We start from the raw sequence: 27915 nt of genomic DNA, 5'->3' as shown, positions 1-27915 counted from the left end.
TTTTTTAGACAAAGACGTCAATTTCTTTCCATCTGTCCCAAAAAGGGAAGAAAATTAATTTGTTTTTACAAGGATGTCAGCACACTGCTTCAATAGGGAGTCAAGGGTGTGTGACTGAGGCAGTGTCTGCGAGGGGGGAGAGGGGAGACGAAGCAAGGGGGGAGGCACAGAGAACAAGGACAGACCCTGATACTGGAGGAAGCAAAGATCCGGGGGTGCCTGAAAAGAATGCCAAATGAAGAGCAAAACTTCTGTGCCCAGCTCTGGGAAGACCCTACCCTCAGCAGCTTGACGGGGTCAGCTAGGGCAGCCAGGAGACCTGGGGAGCCTGCTGTGACCCCAGCATTGCAGTTATAAAAGCCTTCTTCCCCCAAGCTCCTTCAGAGTCACATCCCCACGTGGGTAGTTTCAGTTCACTGGAAACACTGGACACACTGAGCACAGCCAGATGCTGGGAGAAGGGAGCGAGGATTTCTTGGAGGTTCTTATCGGGGGCCCAAGACCTAGACGCCGGAAAGAGAAAAAGTCCACACTGGTGCTTCCAGTGTCCCCCCTCCCCCCAAGTCCCAGTTCCACTTACTATCCATGTAAGTGTGTTCCTCTGTCCTCCAGTACCGGGGCCAGAGGAGCCAGCCCCTGTGGACCTCCAGAAAGCATCTGCCCTCTGGATTGAGGACCTAACTTAAAAGCAAAAGCCACCCACCCACCCATTACCCCTTGCCAGGAAGGTCCTTGCTCCTTCCCAGCCCAGCCAGAGTTCGGGGCTGGGGACCCTACCCCGACTGAAGCCCTGCCCCATCACCCTATCCTGAAGCCACCCGCCCTGCTCCACTATCCTATCCCACAGCCCACTGGGACAGTGCTGGGGACACCGCTTCAGTGAGGAGACATCCCTGCCCTTCCGAGGAAATGGCTGTCGAGGGGAGAGGAGGTATATTGTCTCTCTCCTCTCTCGTTTTCTCTTCATAAAGACCTCAAGGTGGACCTGGGCCTCCACTAGCCCCACCTCTTGCTAGAACTCGGGGCCTGGGACTCCACCCCAGAACTGAGGCCCCATTCCCTGCACACACACCTCTCAAAGCCAGATCTTGAACTGCAGCCACGACTCACTGATCTGTCTTTCCGTCTCGCCCCCAGAGGAGGCGCCTCCCCACTACACAGAGGCCCGATCTTGCAGCTCAGTTCTCAAGCTAGTACCCTCCCCACCACTGCCCCTCCTGGGTCCTGGGCCCAGGATCTGCCGGTGTCAGGTAGGACGCCCACTCCCGCAAGCCCAGCTCCGGGCGAGAACCCGAAGCTGCCCCGAGGCTTAGGCCCCGCCCCCCCGCAGAGACGGTTCGGCAGCGCAGTTCCGGAGCCGCCGTCCCACTCCCCTGGAGTCGCTAGCTCCTCCCGCCCAGCCCGAAGCCACGGACCGGGCGCTCAGCCAGAGGCCCCGCCCCGCCATCCTCCCCTCTGTCCCGCCCCAGACCAGAGGCCCACCCCCTGCCGGGCCCAGCTCTCCGCCCCGGCCTCCTTCTGCCCTGTCCCACGTCGTGGCCCTCGCCCCCGTGAGAACTCGGTGGGAGTCCAGGTCACTGCGGAGGGCAGCGCGGCAGCCGGCCAGGCCCAGTCAGGCGGCGGCACCACTGGCGGGGCCGTCGGACGGGGTGCAGGCGGTGACCCGCTCGCGGGCCGTGGCTTCCCGGGCGCGTCTGAAGCTGCCGGGCTCCGGACGGCCGCAGGGCGTGTGGCAGAGCTGGCGGAAGCAGCGCTTGAAGTTCTCGTCCAGGAAGGCGTAGAGCACGGGGTTGAGACTGCTGTTGGCGTAGCCGAGCGCAATGCACAGGTGCAGCGCAGCCACCACGAGCGGGTCGCGGCGGTCGATGTCCACCAGCGTCCAGACGATGACGAAGATGTGGATGGGCGCCCAGCACACCACGAAGGCGCCCACCACCACCAGCACCATGCGCGTGATGCGCCGCAGACTGCGGTCCTTCTCCTTGGAGCCCGACAGCAGGCGCACGCTGCGCAAGCGCAGCAGCATGAGGCCGTAGCACACGGTGATGATGAGGATGGGCAAGACGAAGGCGAAAAGGAACACACAGATCTTGGTAACCGTGTCCCAGTACCAGCTGGGGCTTGGGAACTGGAGCATGCACACCACTGCCCCGTCTGGCGGGGGAAACAAAGAAAGACAGGAGGTGAGGGGCTTTCAGGCCTAAGGGAACCTGCCTTCTAGCCCACCCTCCTCCAGCTTGCTCAAGTCCCACACTTTTTCCTGCCCTTTGCTCAAGATAATTCTTCTGCCTGGAATGTTCTCCAAGTGCAGAACACCTACTCACCCTTAAAGACCCCAGAATAATTGGCCCTAACTTAGGAGGTCTGCTTTCTATATTCTCTCCCAGTCCCTTTATAAGCCTCTACATCCCTCCCTGGCAGTAATGACATAATTTAGTCCAAACCCACTAAATGCCAGTCATTGCGATAACTCAAGACATCCACCCATTTCCAAACTAGCTACAATGGGGACAATACTGCTAAGACTGAGAACATGAGTTAAGAGCAGGACTCAGGCCCTCTTGACTGTGTGGTGTGACCTTGGGCATATTATTCAACCTTTACAAGTGTTTCCATAATTTGGGACTAATAACAGTACCTAAAGCTTATAGAGTTGTGAGAATTCAATGGGCTGGGACATGCAAGCATTTAGCCCTGTGGGGTTCAAACTCTTGGTGTATGCACAGGGCAGAGGGGAGGATACATGTGGGAGTTCAGAGGTCAGGGCTTGGGCCAGGGAGGCAGATCTCAGCTTAATGGCAAGAACATCCTGACTGCCAGACTTGGCCAGAGATAAGAAGAGCACCCCAGATTGAATGAGCTCCCTATTCCTGGAGTGTGAGCTTGGGCTGGGTGCACACCTTAGCAGATGTTGTGGGATTCAGATATAGGCCCGAGGCTGACCCAGGGGACTCCCAAGATCTCTTGGGATTCTGGGATTTAAAGAGCCACTCAGTGGGCTTGGAGCCCTAGGGTTGTGAGAAGGGGACAAGGACTGGAGACACAGACAATCAGGCTGGCAGGACTCTCATGAATGACCGAGTCCAGGGGCTTCCCTGTACCCATGGCAGAACTAGGCCTGGAGAGAACAGCACTTGTCTAAGATCAGATAGCTAGTAGCATAGAGAAGCAACAAGAGCTGATGGTACACCCTAGGGGAGTGTGTGTGTGGAGAGAGGAGGCCCATCTGGTCTGGCCTCCAGCAGGGCTGCAGTTAATGGTCCATAAACTGAAGGTTGACAGTGAGGAATGGGGCCCAGATGCTGAATTGAGGCCAATTGCTCAGAGGCTGGGGTCTACCTTTGTGAGGATCAAGGGTGGCCAAGAAGCCTCCCACCAAGCCTGTTCCCCTCTCTCACCCACAGCACCAATCCTCTGCAAATCTCCACCCCAGGGGTGCATGCACACAGGCAACAGATATGAGGGCATAAGCCTTGGATTCCAGGCCAAGTTCTACCAAATACCTGGCTGTGTGACCCTAAGCAAATCACCTTCTCTCTCTGATTCTGGGTTTTCTTATAGACAAATGGAGGTAGGTGTCCCGGCCTTGTCTATCTCATGGGCTTAGTCATTCTAATAGCTGCTAGTTATTGGACCTTGGCAATGAGCCAGGCTTTGTCCTGTGTGTTTTACACTTGTAGCCTCATTTTATCTTCTTGACACCCCGCAACAGAGTGTGGCTCAGATAGTGACCAGTGTCTTTGGCAACCTGCTTAACTATTTTTCCCACTTCCTTACATCAAGTTGGAGCCATATGACCAGCTACCACTAGGAAAAGATGAGCCAAAATATTTAAAAGCATTTGTGCTTTCTAGCCATACCCTCTCCATATTCATCTGCTGGCCAGATGTCAGTAGTGGAGGATTCAACACCATCATTTCGAGCCTGGGATCCTGACAGACTGTGTGGAATAAGCCCCTCCTCCTCTTACTCATATCGGACTGTGATGTGAGAAATAAACTTCTACTGTGTTATGCCACTGAGAGTTGGAGATTGTGATTACAGCAGCCACCCTAATACAGTAGTTGCTGTACTAATCACCAGTGTACTTTGAGGAAACGCACCTCTCTGTCATTCTCTAAAGGTCATTCTCTAGGCCTTACTTGGGTCATCTGGGCCAATGGTTTTCGAGCTGGGGGAGAAAGGAGTTTGGGATGGGATTGCAGATCTTGTGGCCTCCACTGTTCACTGGTCAGTGGCACCCTTACCCATTTGCTGTCCATCCATCCATCTCCTTATAGGTCAGTCATCCACATACTCCTGGCCAGCTGCTACATGCACAAAGATCAACCACCCATAATCCCACCCATAAATCTCCTTGGCCATCTGACACTGGCCAGCCATTCATCCTCACAACAGCCAGCCACTCATTCCCCACTGGTTGACTATCCATACTCCCACTGGCCAGCCATCCGTACTTTCACTGATCAGCAATCTACACCTCCACTGGTGAGCCACCTATATGCACCCTGCTAGGTGGCCTGCAAACCCACAGAGGCCTGTGTGCCGCCTCCTGTGGTCAGTGGCCTGTACCACACTCCCTCCCTCACTCACCACGGGGGCGGGTCACAGCCATGACCATGATGGGTACGCCAACACCAGAGGCCAGGACCCAGATGCAGATGTTGATCAGCTTGGCCTTGGCGGGTGTGCGGAAGTCCAGGGCCTTGACAGGGTGGCAGACGGCAATATAGCGGTCGACACTCATCATGGTGAGTGTGAAGATGCTGGTGAACATATTGTAGTAGTCAATGGAGAGTACAGCCTTGCAGAGCAGCTCCCCAAAGGGCCACGTCTCCATCAGGTACTTGGCACTCTGGAAGGGCAGCGTGCTGGTGGCCAGGGCATCTGCCAGGGCCAGGTTGAAGATGTAGATGTTGGTGGCCGTCTTCATCTTAGTGTACCTTAAAAGGAAGTGCATATGTAATTGTTCCCTGTTCACAGATTTCAGTTTTGCTTAAGACTCGGGGAGGTAAAATGATTTGCTTAAGGTCACACAAAAGGTTGGGCAGAAGTGGAACTAGAACAAGAGGTGGCACCTGAACTGTCTGCTTCTGTACTACTCCTTTCCACTATAACAGATACAGAAGGACTTCTCTGGCTGTGGGTGACTTTGGCAGAAGGTATTTTAGGAAAAACCCTTATCTTCTGAGAGGCACTAAGCAATATGTTTAAAGATAAAGCTGGGCTCTGGAGGAACAGAGGTCTAAATTCTAATCCTGCCTCTACTATTCATTAGCTGAGGAACTCTGAGCTAGTAACTTGATCTCTCTAAGCCTCGGGGTTCACAACTGTAAAGAGAGCGGTAGTTCTTTTCTCAGCCTCATAGGGTTGCTGTGAAATTTAATGGGACAATACAGCACTTAGCCCTGGGCCCAAAGTGTGGTAAGTGCTCAGTATAGGACAGCTGTTACTAGTCTTCATGTATGAAGAATGAAGCTGGGGGCTATACCAGCGTGACCTGGTGCTCAACCTCTGCCACTGACCTTTGGAAATATAAGTGGCCAGCTCTAAGGAAGGGACTCTGACTAGCAGAGTGGCTGGAGCCTCAGACCTCTTGGGGTGTCCTCTGTGGAAGACCGGGGCTCTCAGTCCTTCCTGTGGTCCTCTCTAGGCCTTCTTATCTCCATGCAGCTGGAGTCACCCAGCTGTGGGGAAGGGGAGCAGGTGACAATGTCACACATCCAAACCAGGTGTCCAAACCAGATGTCTACAACCAAGCCCTGCACCTGAAAATCTCCAACGTCCTTCCACGCACTCTGCCTCACACAGCTGCCCGTGCTGCAGCCGGCCCCTTGGCTGGCCTACATTTACAGTCATGCCCCCCGTACCAGGGCCTGGCTGGGCACCAGGTGGCCTGGAGGAGGCTGGATATACCGAAACAGACTGTCCCAGTGCAGCGCGATCATTGCAGAAACACAGGTACACCAAGGCAGGGGCAAGACTTCCTCATGCCCTGGGAGTGACCTGAGAAACCGAGAGAAGGGTTGCCTGAGCAGCTCCCCAAATTTCAGAGCAGGAAGAGCCCTGAGAGATTGAGAAGTGATTTTATGAAAGTGTATTCCAAGGATTCCCTGCAGAATTACTAGAAAAGCATGTGAGGATGCAGATTCTCGGACCCCACCCACACCTGTGAAATCTGAATCTTTGGAAATCAGGTCTGGAAATCTTCATTTTTAACACACACACACACACACACACACACACACACACACAAAACGAGTGATTCTTACGGACTCTAAAGCTTGAGGAACATTACGTAGCCTAAAGCCCATACTGGGGAGAGATGGGAAACTGAGGCCCAGGGAGGTGGCATGACTCTCCCAGGGTCACACAGCAATAGTAGCAGAGCCAAAGGGAGAACTTAGACCTCCTGACTCCCAGACCAGCGCTCTCCCTGCGCTCTCACTTCTCAGTCGCCCAGCACCCAGGGTGCTGCAGTGGCCCCCAAATGTGTTTTGAGTGACTGAGCAAATTCATATCGGCTAAGGCTGTTCCTTCATGAAAAGACAGGCTTTTTCTGGTTTTAAAAGAATTGACGCACGCATTGTCCTCCAGAGCCAGCATCTGTCCCACTCCCTCCCAAAATAGCTGTCATTTGCCCTGGGACTGGAGAAGCAAAAAGTTTTGCTCGGAGACAGCAGAATCGCAAGTCTCAGGAAGTCTGTCTTCAGCGGTGCCGGTGCCGGATCACAGCTGTGTGGGAGGTGGTCTCAACCCCACAGCTGACTCGTCTAATTTTGCTTCTTTTACGCAGAACAATTAGAGGCTGTTCTTTGCCTGCTATTTTGATTTGTGAGGATCCTTCAATTCCCAGAGGGGGCTGGGGTGCTGGGAAGTGGGTGAGGAAGCTGCTGTCGCTGGTCCAGGCCGGGCTGAGAGGCGCGCTTCTGCCAGGCCGAGCCCCAGGAGCTCTCTCCCAGGACCGCCACGGCTAGCGTCTGGCTGGCAGAGCCCTGGCCTGCTGGCCTCCTTAGGCAAACCATGCTGTGCTCCTGCTCTCAACACCCCCAGTGGCTCACCGAAGTTCCCTCTGTCTTCCACAACCTGGCCCAGCCACTTCTCTGTCTGGGCTCCCAGAACCTTCCCCTTGAAGGATGTGCCCCACGGGCCTCTTTGCAGTTCCTTGGACACACCAAGCCCATCCCACCTCAGGGCCTCTGGACAGGGGTTCCCTCTGACTGGAACCCCACATTTCACAAGGCTCACTCCTTCATTTAATGAGGACTCTATTTGAATGTCACCTCCTCAGAGAGGCCACCCCTGCCCACCCTATCTGAGGTACCCTCTCCCCGCCATCACTCTCTCCTTAAGCTGTTTCATTTCTCCTTAAAGCATGGACCACCGTCTAACTTACACTTCGTTGCTCTCCCTTTGCCTCTCTCGCCCATGTACGCTCCCTGAGGCCCGGGGAATTGGTCTGTTTTGTTCCCTGCTGTACCGTAGGGCCTACCAATAGTGCCTGGCAAATAGCAAGCTCTCAACAGACGTCTGTTACATGAGTGTCTTAGGCTAGGGCTCATCAGCTCCATGGGGAACAGAAACCTCTCCCCCACAGTAGCCATGCAAGTATATTACTTAGAATTATGGAAATAATCACTAGCAGAACAACTAAAAACATTAAAGTGGTTGCCCCCGGGGTGCAGGACAGAGGAACAAGGAAGGATGCAATGGAGGGGCACCTGTTCTTGTTATAGTACTGACTTTTTGCCCGATGTAATTGCATCACATTAGCATTATTCAGCATCCAGGTAAGTCAGGTGCTTACTACAAAAGACAGATGCATTTGGGACACTGTACTGCTTACAACTCTTCCAGGCTCCCATTGCCATCTGGAGGAAAACCATACTCCTCAGGCTGGCATTCCGCGTGGGCAGGCTCCTCTCCCAGAATCCTCTAGTTTTCTGATCTTTTCTACTTCCCATCTCTTTGTCTTTTTGGTACATCCTCTGGGAAATTTTCTTTTCATTATCTTTCAACCTTTTATTGACTTTTAAAAATTTTATTTTGGCTCCTATGTTTTATTTTCCCAGTGTTGTTTCTTTTTCTTCATATTCCTTTTTTATATAGCATTTATAGAATCTTATTTCATAGATACAATATCTTCTCTTATCTCTCAGAGGTTCCTAATAATTTTGTTTTGTGTTTCCTTCTGCTCCATGCTATTTGCTACAAACATTTTGTTTTCTATGGCCTCCCTCTTTTCTTGATTTATCTAGAAAAGTCCTGGAGATTTTGCAGGGCCCCTATCAACTGGTGGGCTTCACTGTAGGGGGGACTGGGCAATGCCCTACCTTTTACATTGGGGGACATCTAAATATCAGTGTCTGCAGGTCTCCTCTCTGGGGCCTTCCTTCCACCTCCTGCCAGGGAGCACACTTCTGGCTGTCAGGATCTGGTAGGAAGTGGAAAAGGAGTCTGGGGGTCTCCCCATTTTGCATTTGGTATCTTGCTCTGACCCTTTCTGTTTCTGCTATGTCCGAGTTCCTCCAGGCTACCTTCTCTAGAGAAAAAAACACTGACCTCCTGCAGAGTTGGGGGGGGGAATCACCTGGTTGTACAGGGTACAAGGGTGGGGGACCTAAAGATCTCACTGTTTCCTGTATAACTGATCCCCTGTCCACATTTTCAGTCCCCTGTCTCACCCCTGCTCAGCCTGGTGCTCCTCTCTGAATTGCTTTCCGTCATCCGAATACGGGTTGGCATCTCTTAAGGAACGTAAATGGAGGCACAAGGGGTGAAGTGACCTGCCCAAGGTCCCATGACCAGCAAGTGGCCAAGCTGGGATCTACCTCAGGCTGTCTAGTGCCAACACCCAGTAATGACTTTGCTATACTGCCCCTCAGCGCTTGTTACCTCCCTTCCTCCCCCACCGCTCATGGTGAAAAAGTCAAGGAATGTAAACTTAGAAGCTGAGACTTGTTTGCTCTTCCAGTCAAGCACCTGGTATGTGCCAGGCACTGTGTGAGGGATACAGGAGTGAAGGTGACAGCTTGACTTCTTGAAACGTATGGCCTTAGGAGGGGCAGACATTGGACAAACTGCTGCATTAATTAATGCATACTTACCCTCTACTGCTGCTCTACCATGAAGGACAGGAACAGGGTCTGGTGATGGACCCAGAGGAGTGGGAGGGGTGTTTGTGGAAGGAACCTGGCCTCGACTCACAGGTCAACAATGGCCTCTCTGCGGATGTGCCCTACGCACTGAATTGTGTCCCCCCAAATTCATGTTGAAGACCTAGCCCCCAATGTATTAGTATTTTAAGATGGGGCCTTTGGGAGATAATTAGGCTCAGATGAGGTCACTGCAAGTGGGTCCTCATGAGAGGATTGGCACCTCTTTGAGAAGAGACACCTGAGAGCTTGCTTCTTGCCCTCTGCTCCCCACCTCTCTCTCTCTCCTTGTCAAGTGAGGACCCAGCCGGAGGCAGCTTTCTACAAGCCTGGAAGAGAGTTCTCATAAGAAATTAACAATGCTGGCACCTTGATCTTGGACTTTCATCCTCCAGAACTATAAGAAAATTAATTTCTGTGGTTTAAGCCACATCGTCTACGGTATTTTGTTATTGCAACTCCAGCTGACAGACAGAGTGACATTTCTGCCAGGTTGGGAAGACGGAGAAGGATCAGCCATGTGAAGATAAGGAAGTAAGTTGTTTTTGGCAGAAAGACAGCATGTGCAAAGAGCCTATGGCAGGAAAGAACTTGATGAGCTGCAGGAATGGTCAGAAATCAAGTGTTAGTAAATGGCAGTGAGCCAGAGAGGAAGCAACAGGCGGTCAAATCTTGCAGAACCTTTCGGCCATCATAAATTCAGATTTTATTCTGAACTTGTACAGCAGGAAGCCATTGGAGATTTTAAGCAGGGGAGTGAAATACTTTGATTTATGTGTATTTCTTAAAAGATCACTTGACCTCTGTGTAGAGGCTAGATGGAGGGCAAAGCAAGAGTGGGTAAGAGACTGAACTTCTAGAAAGATAAATTATTATAGTCCCACCCCTTAAACTCTACTGTTGATCTCTAATTCTTTTCTTTTTCTGTTTCAAAAATTATACATATGACATTGGACCCTTATCTTACATCACATGAAATATTAACTCAAAAGGATGAAAGACCTAAATGTAAGAGCTAAAACTATAAAACTCTTAGAATAAAACCTAAGGGAAAAGTTTCGTGACACTGGGTTTAGCAATGATCTCCTGGATATGATACCAAGAGCACAGGCAACAAAAGAAAAAGAACTTCCACAATTCAATAATAATAAGAGTGTGCTGAGGGAATTCTTAAGAGCCTTTCAGATACTGGCTCCTCAATATACTTAGCTGTGTGATCTTGGGTAAATTACTTCACCTCTCTGAACCTGTTTCCTCACTGGTAATCTCAGTGTGATCATGGTTTTTAGGAGCCAAGACTAGTGAAAGCATCTAGCTTACTGACCAGAATGCAGACAAGAATTGGCAGCCCTGTTGGTTTATTCCCCTGATATGTTTCTGCTTTTTTCTCATAAAGTTACTCTTCACCCATTGGGCCCAGCCATGGGGTGAAGATGGGAAGCTCCCATGAATCTCTACTGACTCTGAGATGCCTTGGGAAACCCTCTGCTTTTTTTCTAGGTCCAAATTCCCATTAGCTCATCCTGATCTAGGCAGCTGCTGGGGGATTTGCTCCCACCCATCCTTCTCAGCCCTCGGTGAGGTTCCTTTATACAAAGCACCAAGTGGCCCACCATGTTCATTTTGGAACCCTAAACCCATTCCAAGCTCTGTCTAACAAGCCCCATTGGCAGAGAAGGTCATCACCACCTCCATTAATTTTCTCTCAGTTGGATAACAATTTAGCTCTGCTCTGTGACTAAAGCCTATTAAATCCCCACATATTCCGGGGCCTCTGCAGAGCATGGCTTCTTGGCTGACAAGTAAGCTCCTAGTAGGAATTTTCTCCCCCAGGCAAACCCGGGGCACTTGGTTAGGCTTGTTGACATCTTAAAGCCGGGCGGCCAGAAGATGAATGGAGAGTTCCCTCCTCTGTGCAAGGCCTCCAGGGCACTGATCTGACTTGGGTGGGTTGTTTGTTTTCTTTAGGCAATAGTTTCTGGGTGTCCTTCCTCTCATGTGCCAAGCACTGTGCCAAAGACGGCAAAGCACCGTTTTATTTCCTCCTCACTGCAACCGTGAGCGTTCACACCATCCTCGTTCAGGCGAGTGACGTTAGACGGCTCACCCAAAGGCACGTGGCTGGGAAGCGGCAGTGACAGCGTTCGAACTTAGATACGGTTCCCAGGGCCCACGCTACCAACCACCTGGGGCTGGGCTTCCCTGCTCACTGTCCCCCAGCCTCCTGGGCACGCGCAGTGGTTCTGCACACACTGGCCGTGGGGGAGGGGTCTGGTCTGGAGGCCAGGACCCAGTGGAGCACACTGGTCTGGAAGTGCGCTGGCTCTCTGGCATTCCATCCGTTTTTCACGCGTTCCTCAACCTTGCTATGGTCCAGGGGTGTGGGGACAACTGCTCACAGTCCAGGTTGGGTTGGGGAGAGACAGACAGACAAACATCAGAACAATGTCACCGGCACAATGATGGGGCCCAGCGGGGGAAGGCGGAGAGGTCAATTCAAAACAAAGTGAACACTCCCGGTCACAAGGGGGTAGCAACCGTATTTATGGCCAACTTGGTGGTCAGTGTTTCTCAGGCATGATTTCATGTACTCTTTACAACTGCATTTTGTTTTTTAACAGACAATAAACATTTGTTGGACACTGACTATGTGCCAGGCACTGGGAAAGCATTTTATATTAAAATGTCCCAGCACCCTTATGGGGTAGATAGTATTTATTATTCCCAACTTACAGAGAACAGCAAAGGACCGTGCCTGAGGTTGCAGACTCAGAAAGAGGTCAAGCGGAGATTCAAACCAAGAGCTCTTCCTTGAAACCCCAGTGCCTTCCTCTTTTTATTTATTTTTATTTTATTTTGGTATCATAATATACAATCACATGAGCAACATTGTGTGGTTACTAGATTCCCCCCATTACCAAGTCCCGACCACATACCCCATTACAGTCACTGTCCATCAGCATAGTGAGATGCTATAGAGTCACTACTTGTCTTCTCCATGTTGTACTGCCTTCCCCGTCTCCCCCCCACATCATGTGTGCTAATCGTAATGCCCCTTAATCCCCTTACCCCTCCCTTCCCACCCGTCCTCCCCAGTCCCTTTCCCTTTGGTAACTGTTAGTCCATTCTTGGGTTCTGTGAGTCTGCTGCTGTTTTGTTCCTTCAGTTTTTGCTTTGTTCTTATACCCCAGTGCCGTCCTCTTGACTTCCGTTTCAGCTTCTCTCCTGTGGACCCAAAGTACTCTGTGCACCCCTCACGTACTTTCTTTGACCACTAAACCATGACACCTCAAAGGCATGACATCTAGTCTCGGTCTCCTAAGCACTGCTGTGTACCTAGAACTTACGGCAGTGCCTAGAACAAAGCAGGTGCTCAAAAACACCTTTGGTGAATGAATGAATGTCTCCGAGTCTGTCTCCCACACGAGACTGGGACATCCTTTGGGCAGGGACAGTGTCGCCTTCATGCTGTACCCCAGTTGCCAAGATGTCTGATCCTTGGAAGGAACCAGCCATCACCCAAAGAGCTCAGACTGGGACAGCTCTTCCTCCCTTCCTCCTTCTCTCCTTCCTTCCTCCCCACCTCCCTTCTATCCTCAACTAGAACAGCCCAGGTTCCCTGAAGGGCACCTGGGCCTGACCATATTTGCCCTGAATCTGAAATGACTCAGCTTTGCTGTGGTGAAGGAAATGTCAGATCATTTATCCAAAACAGCTGATTTGTTTTGAAATAAACAAGGGTTATTTTTTCCACTTATGCACAATAGTCCATGGGGGTCACAGTGGGGGAAAGAGACCTAAAAACAACAATAGCAACAAGAACAACAACCCTCAGTCTGATTGACCTTGTGGCACCTTAGGAACAAAACTGAGCAAAATGGCTTCAGCCTCTAAACAAAACTCATTTGATTGCAACAGCACAGATTGCTGGAGTATGAGTATCAGTATTCCCAGATGCTTTTTTGAGATCTCAGAAATAACAGCTGCTCACTATAAAATGTTTGAACAATACAGAATCATTTAAAAATGGCAACTTAAAAAGCACTCTTAATATTACAGACCATCTCCAAAGAAGAAATTCAGATGGCCAACAGGCACATGAAAAGATGCTCCACATAACAAATCATCAGGGAAATGCAAATAAAAACCACAATGAGTTATCACCTCACACCAGTAAGGATGGCCAGCATCGAAAAGTCTAAGAACAACAAATGCTGGTGAGGATGCGGAGAAAGGGGAACCCTCCTACACTGCTGGTGGGAATGTAAGCTAGTTCAACCATTGTGGAAAGCAATATGGAGGTTCCTCAAAAAACTAAAAATAGAAATACCATTTGACCCCGGAATCCCACTCCTAGGAATTTACCCAAAGAGTACAACTTCTCAGATTCAAAAAGACATATGCACCCCTATGTTTATTGCAGCACTATTTACAAAAGCCACAATATGGAAGCAACTTAAGTGTCCATCAGTAGATGAATGGATAAAGATGTGGTACATATACATAATGGAATGTTATTCAGCCATAAGAAACAAACAAATCCTACCATTTGCAAAAAACATGGATGGAGCTGGAGGATATTATGCTCAGTGAAATAAGCCAGGCAGAGAAAGACAAGTGCCAAATGATTTCCCTCATTTGTGGAGTATAACAACAAAGCAAATCTGAAGGAACAAAATAGCAGCAGACTCACAGACTCCTAGAATGAACTAGTGGTTACCAAAGGGGAGGGGTGTGGGAAGGTGGGTGGGGAGGGAGGGAGAAGGGGACTGAGGGGTATTATGTTTAGTACACATGGTGTGGGGGATCCCGGGGAAAACAGTGCAGCACAGAAAAGGCAAACAGTGACTCTGTGGCCTCTTACTACACTGATGGACAGTGACTGCATTGGGGTATGGGTGGGGACTTGATAATATGGGTAAATGTAGTAACTACATTGTTTCTTCATGTGAAACCTTCATAAGAGTGTATATCAATAATACCTTAATAATAAAATAAATAATAAAAAATAATTAATAAAAAAATTTTAAATATATTATAGACCATCATTATGGATAACACTCGAACACACATACCTTATTTAATATAAATGGGATTTTGCTCTAAAACTGTTATATAAAACATATCTTTCTCTGAAAAATACACTGTGACCATCTTTCTATTTCCATAGATACAAGTTAATATAATTTTTGGTACTATTATTCTAGTCCAGAGGTCAAAAAACTTTTTCCACAAAGGGCCAGAAAGTAAATATTTTAGACTTACAGGCCACATGAAATTTCTGTCACATATGTATTTTTTTCAACCATTTAAAATGGTAAAAACTATTTTTAGCTCAAGGACCAGGCAAAAACAGACTGTGGGCTAGATCTAGTTTCACTTATAGATACTACAGCTCCTGAATGAAGTTACTTAATAAATCTCCTATTGAAAGACATACAGGCTGGCTTCCACTTTGTTATTTTAAATAATGCTGTGATAAACATCTTTGTGCGCTCAACTATCTGATGGTCTCCTTAGGAAAAATTCCTAGAGTCTCAGTACTAGAAGGAACCTCCAGAGTGAGGGCATTCCCTCTAAGGCACTCCAGACAAATGGCCAGCCAGTTTCTGCCTGAGTATGCCCAGAGACAGGGCGCCCACCACCTGTGGGCACAGTCCATCCCACTGTTGGGACAACTCACAGGGTAAGTTCTCTCTCTCTCTCACTCTCTCTCGCACTCTCTCTCTCTCTCTCTCTCTCTCTAGCTGAAGGCTGCCTCCTTCTCTCCTGCCACTATTTTTCCTGGTTCTGCTCATGGAATCACAGAATCTAAACTGGTTCTCCCTTCCACATGTTGGAAAATGGAGATACTAATGTACACACCTCATCCGGCTGTGGTGAGACCTGAGTTAATAACAAGTAAATGCTCAGTATGTGTTAGCTGTTATGGCTGATTGATTCGCTGCCTTGTCAGCACCAGGAGGCCACTCCTTGGTGTCCCCATTTCTGTCCTGGTGCCTTCGTGAATGTGACTGAGTAAAGATGATACCATGCTCTGAGGTTAACGGGGGGCCGAAGGTGATGTGGGCAAGTCATGTTGCAGGCATAAAGCTCGTGCTCAGACCTGGCCTTCTCCCATCCTCCAGGTGAGGGAGTGAAGCAAAATCCATTTTCTGTGGGATCTGTAACCTCAAATCCATGAATGTGGACATATGCCCCAGCCAGCAGGGCCAGCCTCTGTGGCCTAGCTCCCAGGTTTCCGCCCCACGGCTGGCTGTTACCCCCATATTCAGATGTGGTTTCTGACCTCACTGGTACCACTGCTGGTGGGACATCAGTTTAAGCAACACCCCATCACACATGGCCCCCAGGGTGGCCTCCACAGTTCACAACTTTGTTCGTCTCCTTCTACTTCTAAACTGCCCCAGGAATCCCCTGCTCCCATATCCACACCGTGCCAGGGACTCAACAGAGACTGTCCCAGCAAGGCTTTAATAACTGTAGTAACTGAATGGTGGCACCACAAAAGACAAGCCCGGGTCCCAAGCCGCAGAATCTGTGAGTGTACTGACGTTATTTGGAAAAAGGATCTTTGCAGACATAAGTTCAGGATCTAAAGGTAAGACCATCCTGGATTATGTGGGTGGGCTCTAACTCCAATGATAGGTGTTCTTGTAAAAGACACACAGGGAGAAGAGGAGGCCATCGGAAGACAGAGGCAGGAGCTGGAGGGATGCAGCCACAAGCCAAGAAATGCCTCAAACCCCAGGAGCTGGGAGAGTCGGGGAAGCATTCTTCCTAAGAGCCTGAGGGAGTGCAGCCCTGCAGACACTTTTTGGACTTTCGGCCACCAGAACTGTGAGAGAATACATTTCTGTTTTAAGCTGTCCAGTCTGCGCTCATTGCTGTGGCATCCCTGGGAGATGAATAGAGAAAAGGTGCAGGCCAGGGAGGAGCACGGACTTGGCCCTGAACACACCTAGGTGAGGCCCAGCTCGGCCTCCAACTAACTGTACAACCTGGGGTGAGTTCTAACTTCTCTGAGCTGCAGTTTGCTCCTCTGTGAATTGGGTATAATGATTCCATCTTGTCAGGGTGTGGTGACTATCGAATGAGTGCATGCCTATGACGTCCCTAGCACACTGCCTGGCACACACATGTCACAGTGGCTTCTCTTCTTGTCCAACAAGGAAAATGGGCCCATAATGACACCTGCCGAGCAGCCTGGGAAGTCACAGGCTCCCAACTGCCATGCTGGCCCTAGGTACCCTGACCCCCCTGGGGTGGGACACCAAGCCCTGTGCTGGACCTTCAGCACTGGAAGAGGCTGTGACGCTGGGTTCCAACCTCCTCTCCCACTTTACAGATGAGGACATTGAGGCCTGGAGAGAGAAAGACAGTTGCACAAGTTTACACACATCATTGATTTTCCTGAGTTCTGGAGGCTGATTCTTTCCACTTCTCCAAGCTGCCTTCCAGGAGCTAAGTCTCAGTGAGAGTTCAAGGTGGCAGAGGCCAAAGGGAAAAGGCCTCCTGTCCAAGGCCTCAGAATCCCTGCCGAGGCCCTGGGGTCTTAGTAGACGCCTGCAGCCCAGATCCCCATGTCCAGGGGTTAACCGGGGTGGGTAGGTCCGTGGATGGAACCCTGCCCATCACTGTCATCACCTTCACCACCATTCCTATCTCAGCAGCTACACTGACTCAGGGCTTTCACTGGCCTGATGTTTCTAGTGAATTCCACCATGACGTTTACAAAGATTATCTCATTTTATCACTCCAACAACCCTACAAAATTGCTGCTATTATCATCCTCATATGGAGGAAAGTGAACCTTGCAGAGTGTACTGGGTTGAACAGGTGCCCTCAAAATTCATCAGAGCATCAGAATGTGACCCTATTTGGAACAGGGTCTTTGCAGATATAATTCATTAAGATGAGATCATACTTAGGTTAGGCTGGGCCCTAAATCCAATATGCCTGGTGACCTCACATGAGGAAACACACAGAGAGGGAACACAGCCATGGGGAAGACAGAGGCAAAAACTGGAATTATGCAGCTACAAGCCCTAGGGATACCAAGGAGCGCTGGCAGCCCCCAAGAAGCTAGGCCAGGCAGGATTCTTCCCTAGAGCCTTCAGAGGGTGCGTGGACCCAACTGACTTCAGACTTGGAGGCCGGCTGAACTGTGAAGAGTACATTTCTGTTGTTTTAAGCCACCCAGTTTATGGAAATTTGTTACGGCAGCCCTGGAAAACTAATAAGGGGGGTTAATCATCTTGCCAGCCATGGTCTAAAACACAGAAGACTTGTCTGTTAAAATTGCTCCACTTTCCAGTTTTCCCAGAAAAATGACTTTTTTCATCAGGAATATAGGCCGTTAGCACTGAACAGAACAATGGCTGGTGAGAGTATTTACTGAGCACCATGCCAGCTGCCTTGCTAAATAAATGCCAAATATACAGTCATTATCCCATTGGAATTGAATCTGCAGAGGAAGTGAGCGTTATTATCCCCATTCTACAAGTGAGGGATATTAAGGCTCAGAGGGGCGAAGTAACTCACAGCTGGAGGCGCAGGGCCTGGGTTGGGCCTCAGGTCCCTCAGTCTCCAGAACCCACACTCCTAACCTTTACCCGGCTCCTTCTGCCTCTGTGTCAAGTTCAATCCCTTTGTTTTACAAATGAGGCCGCCAAGGAGCAGCTATAGCAGTCAGTGATGATAAAGGCTCGGCCCACTGTGGGGAACAAAGGGCTTAAATAAAGCAACTGCCAGCCAGCCGGGGTCCAGCTGGGGCTCCTCTATTTGTAGACAAGGGGTGGCTGCTCTTCTGACTGGCAAAACAAGCCCGACTGAGCAGCCAGGGCTGCAAGCTATGTCCCTGCCCACCATTTAACAGGAGTGGCAAATGGCCAGAAATTAATTAGCTGTCAGTTTTGGCAGAGCCCGAAGAAAGAAAGTGGTTAATTATAAGGAGGCCTAGTGAGCATGTCACAGGAGAAGATTAAGGGCTGGAACACAGACATACAGGACCCTGAGCTAAACATGAGTTGGGAGGCCGGCCAGGTCGCATTCAGCAATGAACAGGGCAGACGCCCCACGCAGTTCAGTGCAAGAACCACAACATGCTCATGGCAGCCAGGGGAGAGAAGCTCTTCTCCATCACCAGGGCTCTGCTTCTGGCGAAGATGGGTGGGCCAAGGGATGGGGCAGCCGGACACAACAGTGACTGCAGGAAAGCAGAGTTCCTCAGCTGTGGCGTGTCAGCCCACAGGTCTCTGGAGGTAGGACATGTCCCTCCCACAAACACCTAGTGACATGCTGTCTGAGTCTGGGACCCTACGCTGGGGTCTATAACCAGCTTTAAACAAAGGGTTCTCTCCCTACCTGACACTGCTCATCTGGGAAGAGAAATGAGTGACCAAGTGTTTGGAAAAGTGTATGGTCCCTGCTCTGATGGAGGACACACAGGACACTGGGAACACAGAGGGTCCAAGAGGATCTCTGGGCCTGAGGGCATCAAAGAAGGCTCCCTGGAGGCAAGATTTATGAAGCTGACAAGTAAGGGTTTACTCTGGAGAGCACAGAGGCCCGAGGTCCTGTACATATTCTTTCCCTCTTGTCATAGAGTTGGGGGATTTCTGTGACAGATCCCAACAACTCCACAGAGTGAATCTCATTACAAAGTGCCAACTAGATATTTAAGAAACAGTGACGCCTCCTTAGGGTCGGGAATCGAGCTAGGAAACAGGATAGAAGACGAATGGGCAGAGTTCCTGCCCTCCAGGAGCAACCAGTGTAAAAGGGAAGGCAAACACAGGAGCAGGCATCACACTACCACTAGACAACAGCCTCATGACCAGCCACTCTGTGCGCCTCCCCACTTTCTAAGGGACAGACGCTGGACAAAGGCACTCGATTTACATCATTGCATTTAAGCCACATCAATGACTGTGGTAAGCACTATCTCCTCATTTGACAGATGAAGAGACTGAGACTCATAGAGGAAGAGAACCTTGCCCAAGGTCACACAGCCGACAGGTGTGCCTCCAGGCAGCACCAGGACTCAAGCCCAGGTCTGTCTGACACGGTGCTGGCTAGTTTCATGTGTCAGCTTGGCTGGGCTCTAGTACTTAGTTACTTAACCAAATAACCAAACACTCATCTAGATGTTGCTGTGAAGGGATTCTGTAGATGTGGTTAATATCTACCATCAGTTGACTTCAAGGGGATTATCTTGATAAGAAGGGGCAGCCTGAAGAGCAACACTAAGGTTTCCTAGGGGAAGAGAAGAAATTTTGCCAGTGCACTGGCTGCAGTGTCAGCTCTCGTTGGAGAGTTTCCAATCTGCCCTACCAATTTCAGACTTACCTAGCCAGACCCCCTTGCATAAACCAAGTCCTTGAAATATCTCCTTTCCTTTTTTGGGGGGTTCTTTTTGTGAATCTTAGTTTGTGGTAGGACCCTGGCTAACCCAGACCTGAAAGCCCATGCTCTGGACGCAGGCTGGTGCCAGGGGACCACACGGCCTCACCTGGCAAAGGTCGATGGACAACCCTGTTGAGTTGGGTTGTGGGGGCTCAAATGTGCGAGAGGCCCTGTGATGAAATGAAGAGAGGGCGGGTTCTCCAGTCAAACACTTACTGATCTTGGTGTCCTTGGGCAAAAGTCTTAGACCTCTGAGCCGCAGCTTCTTCATCTGTAAAAGAGGCACATTAAATCGCTCCCACCTCCCCAGAGTGTTGCGGACATTAAGTCGGACTTTGCCCATAAGGGCTCCTGTGTGAAGCCTTGTAACCTGCCGAAGCACACGCTCATTTCTGCCAGAGTTGTAACTGGTGGAGTCTTGATTAGTTTGAGTGCTTACCATCACCAGGTAAGTCTTCCAATCCCACAGTTCCACGTAAAAGTACTGCCCACAAGTTCATCCTTCTTAGTGACTGTGTGGCTGCCACTCAGCTTGCCTCATGTCCCCCCCAAGGAAAACTCTCTGAGGACACTGGGCAAGACTGGCCCTGAGCAGAGCACTTTACAAATACTCTCCTTTGATTCACACCCACCCTGGGAAATGGGTAACAGTACATTTCCATTTTGCTCCCAGAAGGAAACTGTACCCAAAGAGGGAAGGTGCTTGTCCAAGTAAACAGAGTGGACAGAACCAGGGCCCCAAGTCAGGAGTTCTGAAAAGTCCGGGTTTCCCACCTCTAGACCTTTGGCCATGCTGTGCATTACTCCTTACATCTCCCTCTGCTGGACATACTGCCCAGTTTCACTTTTGTTTCATTTATTAGCAACTTATTATTTTAATAACTTTACAATAAGTCTGCCCTGCTCTATGGTCTCTCCTAATCCCTGGCTGTATGAAAAAGTCATTTTCCCACAGTTGGAATCAGAAGATAGCATGGGTTTGACCTTCTTTGTGGACACTTTGCACACATGGGATCTGGGAGTCAGGGGAGCCTCAATTCAAAGGCTGACCGCATTTACCAGTTGTGGCCCTAGGCAAGTGAATTCTCTCTGAACCTCAATGTCCTCATCTGTCAAATGGACAGAAACAGGGTACCGACCTCAGAGTTGGGAGCATTAATATATGCACAGAGCTGGCCACCTTGTCCTCACTCAAGAAAGGTCGGCAGCTCTATTTTTGATGTAAAGTCCTGTGGAGTCAATATGCCGTGCTTTGCTGCTGAACCCTCTCTTATCTGGGACGACCAGGCCTGAGCAGGTGGAGGGAAGTGTCTTGTGGCTACCTGCCCCTCCTGGCAGGAAGCCCTCGGGCCACATGCTGGCTCTGCTCCTGCCCCCCAGGGAGGAATGGAAAAATGACTTCCTGTGGGACATTTCCTAGCTCTTCAGGAGGATGAGTTTTTGTAACCAAGGGAAACAGATGATCTCCGTCTGTCCTGCAGGGGCATCTGGGCTGGCCAGGAAAAGCAGGTTTTCTCCCCTGGCTTAATCCCTGCCCCTGGTTCCCAAGTGCTGGGCAACCAGCCAAATGGCATCATTTTTGCCAACAATTTCCTGTTCTGGGCCAGGCCCTGCACTGAGACCATACATCATCTCCCTGCCCCTCTGCCTAAAACACCCTCCCAGCAACAGGCCGCTGCTCAGCTGTCTCTCCTCCCCGAAGTCACCACGCACAACCGCAGCCCCGCCACTCTCTCTCCTCATGCCTGTTGCAGTTGACTGCCTTGCCTACAGCTTTGGCCTTATGTCTATTTATTAACGGTCTATCTTCTCCCCAGCAGAATGCCAGCTCCATGAGGGCAGGGGCTGTCTTGATCACTGATGCTGCCTAGCCCGTAGAACTGTGCCTGGTACTCAGGAGAGGCTGCTGAATATGTTTACCACAGCCCGGCGCCATCGGTGTTTTTCTCACACCCCCACTTCACAGATGAAGAACAAGCTCGGTAAGGTGAGCCCAAGGGTGGACAGCCAGGGAGAAGCACACCTGGCTTGGAACCCCAATCTCTGAAGGATGTGGCTGCCCCACCAGCTGCTGGCCCTGCCCCCAAGAAACGTGGGGTTCTTTGGGCCTATTTGGTGGTGTCAGTGGCTCCCAGCCTGGCTGCTCTGGACAGGAACCCACTTCTTATTCTCCCAAGTACCACTGTTTCCAGCCACCCTTTGGCGCTCCCTGAGCCCAGGTGACCCCAAGTAGGGAGAGAGATGTAGGAGCGGGCAAGGGGTTAGGACAGGCAAGTTCCAGTCCTGCCCTGGCCACTAACCCAAAAGACACAGGACCTCTCCAGGCCTCGGTTTCCTCATCTGTAAAACAGAGGGGCTGAACTTGACTTGCAGGGTGACAGAAGTCAGGAAAATGGTTAAGAATGTGGGTTCTCAGGTCAGGATGACCTGATTTCAATCAAAATCTGGGACTTGGAGCATGTGATAACTCCTCTGTGCCCCAAGTTTCAGCATCTATAAAATGGGAGCAACGAAATTCTGGGAAGATTAAATGGGATAATCTGTATACATCTCTAAGCAGAGTACCTGGCACAAAGTAAGTGTTCAGTGAAGAAAATCATACCCATGATTGAAAATTCGATGCCTTGGTGAAAAGGTTACTTCTGCAGGGGAGGGAAGTGAGGCCATTTCTGCCTCTCCCTGTGTTCTGTTTATTGAATGGAGCATTTTAACCTCACAGGACTTTGAAGTTTAAATTCTTTCCATTTACCAAGAAGGCTCAGAAAGCTGTAGAAGACAAATATTCCTTCTGCACACACTCACCCCTGCCAGAGACAAAGCTGTTGGTCTGTGCAGCTGCACTGAGAGCTATAAATCAATAGAACCCAACCCAGACTCCCCATATTCCCCAGTTGGTAATGAGGCCACTGCAGTCTACATGATGGTAAATTGCTAATTTAAGCCAGGCTTTCTGCTCCAGCTCACAATTATCCTTCTTTCTGTGCATGTTATGATCTTCTGGACAGCCAATTGGATTTGGAGTCCCAGGACTCTGAGGTTAATAAAACCATGCCTTGCCCCTGCACAGCCTCCAGGCATCATCTGCCAGGAAGGAGAGAAGGTGAGTCTGAGATCACAGCATCTGAGAAGCATTCTTCTCTCAATCTCAGCTGTGGTGAAAGGAGCCTGAAATTATGTTTATCTTCTCTCTACCCAAATCTGTACCAAACCTCTATGTGGCATTTTCCAGCGTCCTCTTGCATACCTTCAGAGGTGGGAAGCTCCCTGTGTTGCACAGCAGTCCGTACCTTCTTGGAAAGCTTTGGCTGTTGGGAAGTTCCTTATTGAAATAATATGAGATGTGCACAAACATAAGCATTTGAGAATGTTCACAGATGCATTATTAAGTTACTATGCATCAGCATAGTACTGGAAATAATGTGAGCCCCCCACCAAGTAGAGTACACTCAGTATGATGCAGCCAGCAAAAATCATGTTTTCAAAGAATGTTTGATAACACAAGAACACACTCATGATATAATGTTAAGTGACAAGGACTTTACAAGACATTACATATAGTATGATCATTATTTCAATGGTGTGTCATTAAAACATACACGCACACACATATAAGGAGAGAGATGGGGAGGAAATACACCAAAATGTATTTTGTATTAGAGGATTTTCTGGGTGGTGAGATTACAGATGTCTGTCTCTGCTTGAACTTCTCCATATAGTCTCCAGCTTCTGTTTTGTCTCTATAGGAAAAGAATATTTCCAATATTGGGCTGATAAAGTTTCCCTGTAGCATCCACCCTATCATTCTAGCTCCTCTGGGGTTCCATAAGTGTTGATCAAATGAATGAGAAGTGAGTCACATTCTCTTCTAAAAAAGACATGATCAGAAAACGTTTATGGAATACTTACCAAATGCCTGGGTCTGTGCTGAAGTCCTTCAGGTCGTGCCTCATAAACATCCCATAACCACCCCAGGAGAGTCTAATGCTTCTCCCGCTTCACAGATAAGAAAACAGAGCCTCAGAGACATTGTGCCTGTATTGTCCAAGCTCACACTCTTAGTAAATGGCATGGCTTGGACATGATCCCAGGCCAGTCTGGTTGGCTCTCAACTGCTGTTACCCCACACAGAGGCCCCAGGTTTGAAGACAGCAGTCTGCCCTCCTCCCCAGCCCTGTTCTTCCCTTGTCTGAGCAGACATCACCAGTTCTCGCCCCCATTCCTCACGTGCCTCTTGGTCAGCAGCGGCAGGGTGGATGTGGAGTGGCCTTGGAGTCAGAAAAACCTAGGTTTGCACCTTTCTGACTGTGAGAAGCACCTGCTCCCTCCAAGCCTTCCCATCCTCATCTATACATGAGAATCAACAGCCCCCACTGCAGGGCTGTCAAGCAGCCAGGAGGAGTCTCTGGCATGTGGCAGAGGCTCAGGAGAGGCTCCTCAGTACCCCTCCAACTCACCCGAGTGTGTCTGTGAGTCACACACACTCCTCAGGGAATGAACCCAGGACGTGGGAAGCGGCGGGCTCTGGGGCAAGGCCAGAGGTGCAGCAGAAACACCAGCCAGGGTTGCTGCTTGCTCTCCCTGCCGGGCATCTGCCCAACCTCCCGCCTTCTTGTAGAACTGATGGCACTCCATTTTAGGAAGGGGACAACTGAGGCCCGTTCAAGGTCACACGGCTCTCTCTGTCACCCTAAGCCAGCCTCTCTGATTTCCCATTGAGGCCCTTCTGGCTCCAGGGCCTGGCCAAAGCTAGCACACAGCCCCCGCTCCTGCTCCTGCTCCTGACAACCACGGTAAGGACACCTGCCTGCAAGGCCTCCTGCCTTTGTCCCTGCAGCCTCCCCACGGTCGCTGCCACCCCAGCCCCTGGCACTCTCAGGAACCTCCCTGTCTACTCCCTGCAGCTCTCAGTCACCCGCTGAGCCTTTCTTTGCTCTTGCTGTTCCTTCTGCCTGGAAAGCTGGGTCAGGTACCTCCCCTGGACCCTCACAGCTCCTGAAAGCTGCGACTGTCCCTGGAGCTGTAACTAAACAGGGGCTCCAGGGGGCATGGCTGTGTTAGGGGCCAGTGGCTGTGCAGACGCTTAAGCTGAGAGTCTGCACAGCGCAAGCTGGGGTCAGCATCAGGAAATCCTCGTCAAATGAGTAACTGTGTGGACGATGTAGGAAGCAGGAAAGGGCCCAAGGTGGAAAACCTAACAGATGAGGCCTCACAGCCACAGGCTCTGCCTGCCTGGAGCAGCTGCAGGGGTGCAGGTAATCATAGCACATGGCACACACTGAGGACCTACTATGTATCCTGTGCCATGGCCTTTACATGCATGATCTCATTTAATCTGCCCAATAACCTATCCCGATCACCCCAGGTTTATAAAAGCAGACATGAGGTTCAGGGAAATTAAGCTGTTTGCCCAAAGCCACACCCCTAGGACATGGCCGAGCTGGGACTGAGGGCAGGCACTGCCTGACCCCCAGCCATGACCCTTACCACTGCACTGTGTCACCTCACTGGGATCCCTCCTGGCCTAGGGACCCTGGGTCTGCAGACCCCAGCCCAGGCAAGAGAGGGGAGGGAGACAAGAAGACAAAGGGTCACCTTTGCAGGATTGGGAGCTCTGAGGCCCAGCATGAACCCGGCAGCTCTGGGAAAATTCTGGACTTGGGGTCACAACCCCAGGGTTCTAGCCTCAGGTCTAGTGCTAGCTGTGGGACATTAGGAGCACAAGTCACCCCACCCCTCTCTGAATCACAGATTCCTCATCTGTAAGAGCTGATAATGATGGGATTCTAATGCCTATCCCACAGGGTTGTAGGTGAGGATTAAATCACTCAGACTCAGACATAGTTATCACATTGATGGTCTACTGGGAAATGTCTTAGCAACGGGGGGACCTGTAAGGGCCAGCTATGCTCCTTGCAAGATGCATTAAACAGGGCGATTTTGGGGGTTGGGAGCACCCCTAGCAGGCTGGGCCCAGAGCCTTCCCTGAGTGGACCCTCAGAAGTGAGAGGCCCTCCCCTGGCTCAGTGGTAGGGGGGAGCCATGCTCGTCATCCACCAGCCAGAGTCTCTGAGGAAGAGGCTGGAAATAGTACTGAGCACACTGACACTCAGCTTTCCCCAGACTTAGCACCAGGAGCTCCCCATACAGCATATGTGCCAGGAACCTGGAATTCTCAGAATCATAGCTCCCTCAGGCTCACCTCAGGACATGCCCCTCCCTCACTCTCCCTTCTTTAAAAGGCACTGGATTCTGAAGGATCTGGAAAATTCCTCCTCTTCATCACACAGACAGCTTCCATTTACTGGGTCCAGGCACCAGGCCAGGTGTGTTATATGTGCACACTCACTGACAACTCACCAAAACCCTGTTAAAGAGGGCTCTATTATTACCCCATTCTATAGATGAAGAAACTGAGGCTCAAAGAGGCAAGGTGATTTACCTAAGTCACAGAGCCAGCTCATGGCGGGGCTGGGGTTACTACTAGGGCTGGCCCAACTCTACAGCCTGCACTACCTTGGAAGGTGAAGTGGGGAGAATTCCTGCCAAAAATGACCAAAATGCACAACAAAGACCAGTCCTGCCTGTGCTGGGGAGGTTCCCCACTGTGGCTGGTGATGCCCTAGAGGCTTGTGCCTGCCACCCTTTCCTGAGGAGCAAAGATGCCCCAGAGATCATCCATGCCAAAGCTCCCTCAACAGCCACACGCCCACCCGATGCTCCAGTGCACCACGTTGTGCCCTGTAGAAGCCCCATACTCCAGGATTCATACTCCCAACCACGGAGATTAGGTCTCTATTCTCCAGACAGGGAAACTGAGGCCCACTGGGCGGATGGTGGGGCAGAGCAATTGGGGTCCCCACTGTGGCGGGCACTGGGGACTGATCTGAGATCACAGTTCACATCGCCAACCTCTGAGTCCACAACCTGTCATCTGCCCTTGGTGGCCACCACAGCCCAGAGAGGTTTAGGGCTGTGCCCTTGGTCAACCAGCATGCACGACCCATTTCCAACTAACAGTAAACACCAGGGAATCTTTGTGCTTATAAGGATAGGAGTTTCCTTTATCCTTTTTGCCCATGCCTGAGCTGGCAGAGCTGGATCAGGAAGGCTGCTTCTGGGCAAGCCGATGATGTTTTAGGCTCTGAGAAGGTCCCAGGACTGTACAGAGACACCAAGAAGAGAACTTTGCTTCCTGAGGTGAAAACAGAAACACCACTGCAGCCCAAGTAAACCACTGCTACCTTTGCAAGGAGCTGAAGCCTCTCTGAATAACATCCAGAGCTGGGACCACTGGGGAAGGAAGCGGAGAACTGACTGGCGGGCCCACAGCCGTTGCCCCCTCCCCCCCCCCCAGGGAACCATGGGCTCTGCATTAGCAAATGCACACAGACAAGGGTCCAGAGCTAGTCGGGATGCTGTCCTCCCTCTAGGGCTTCAGGAGTTTGCCAGGAAACAAAGAATCACAAACCAACAGTGTGGGACAAGCACAAACCAACAGAGGGACCCCGATAGATGATCACCAACTGTGACTTGGTAGGTGCCCCCACAGCGTGGCACGCACACGCCCTCTCCTGCATAGGCAGCTCACACACAGCTGTCTCCCCACACGGCATGGCACCTCAGGCATTTCTGCCCACCCCTACGAGGTTTTACAAACAGAATCACCCACTCACGAACTGTGACAAGCACACAAACTGTCGCCGAACCGTCCTACATCGCCTGGTCAGGGGAAACGGGGTGCCAATAGATGATCAAATACACACACTCATACATACAGATACGAATGCCAGCCAGAGTCCTCCTCCCAATGGCAGTGTTCTCCCCCCTGCGCCCCGGGCGCCCCCTGCAGGAAATGCGGGGTCCGGGATCCGAGGTCAGGGTCCCAAGCCCACGGTCCCCACCGTCACCCCGGGGCCCAGCGCCGCGGCGCCTGCCCGCAACGGACTCACCGGACGATGCCGAACATGACAAGCACGTTGCCCAGCAGCCCCACGGCGCACACGGCCGAGTAGAGCGCGGTGATGGCGATGGCCAGGGCGAGGGACGAGGCGCTCCGTGCGCCCGGAGGCCCCGACGCATTGGCGCCAGCACCCGGGAAGGCGCTGGGGAATGCGTCCGACGCGTTGGCGAGGAGCAGGGGCTGCAGCTCGGCGTCGGTGGAGGGGGCCGGCTCCATGGCGGCCGGAGCCGCGTTCCTTCCCGCGGTGCGCCCTGGGCGCAGAGATCCGGTGCGAGGGGCGCGCCAAGGGCCGAGGCCGCGGCCCCGACGCCGCCGTCTGCGGCAGCCCGGCCGCCCGGCTTCCTCCGCGCCTCTTTCCGGGCCTCGCCCCCGCACCGGTCCTGCCCCGGGCGC

The 27915-nt window shown here is 51.0% G+C and overlaps 1 protein-coding gene across 2 annotated transcripts; it reads right to left on the bottom strand.

The window, feature by feature from the left end:
• Positions 1-8: 8 nt before the first annotated feature.
• On the bottom strand, positions 9-27915 carry OPRD1 (opioid receptor delta 1). 2 transcript variants are annotated; one of them, XR_008996943.1, is made up of 4 exons: positions 27512-27915; positions 4594-4943; positions 1073-2154; positions 9-503 (listed from the first exon to the last, which is right to left on the bottom strand). XR_008996943.1 is itself a non-coding variant. In XM_036914273.2 (3 exons), the coding sequence occupies exons 1-3, from the start codon at positions 27736-27738 to the stop codon at positions 1613-1615; spliced, it is 1119 nt and encodes a 372-aa protein (XP_036770168.1). In that variant the 5' UTR covers positions 27739-27915; the 3' UTR covers positions 9-1612. The 2 variants fall into 2 exon arrangements, 1 of the variants encoding a protein (XP_036770168.1); XM_036914273.2 differs by having other exon boundaries at positions 9-2154.

This window comes from Manis pentadactyla, chromosome 4, assembly GCF_030020395.1.
Source record: "Manis pentadactyla isolate mManPen7 chromosome 4, mManPen7.hap1, whole genome shotgun sequence".
Classification (NCBI taxonomy): Eukaryota; Metazoa; Chordata; class Mammalia; order Pholidota; family Manidae; genus Manis; species Manis pentadactyla.
This window is presented reverse-complemented; position numbering and strand designations above follow the sequence as displayed.

Bases quoted from the DNA above. Each gene is read 5' to 3' on its own strand.
- OPRD1 (XM_036914273.2), bottom strand. From the start codon at position 27,738: ATGGAGCCGGCCCCCTCCACCGACGCCGAGCTGCAGCCCCTGCTCCTC. The intron at 4,944-27,511 runs GTGAGTCCGTTG...CTTCCTTTTAAG, and splicing joins GTCATGTTCGGCATCGTCCG to GTACACTAAGATGAAGACGG. The intron at 2,155-4,593 runs GTGAGTGAGGGA...TTCCCCCGCCAG, and splicing joins GGCTGTGACCCGCCCCCGTG to ACGGGGCAGTGGTGTGCATG.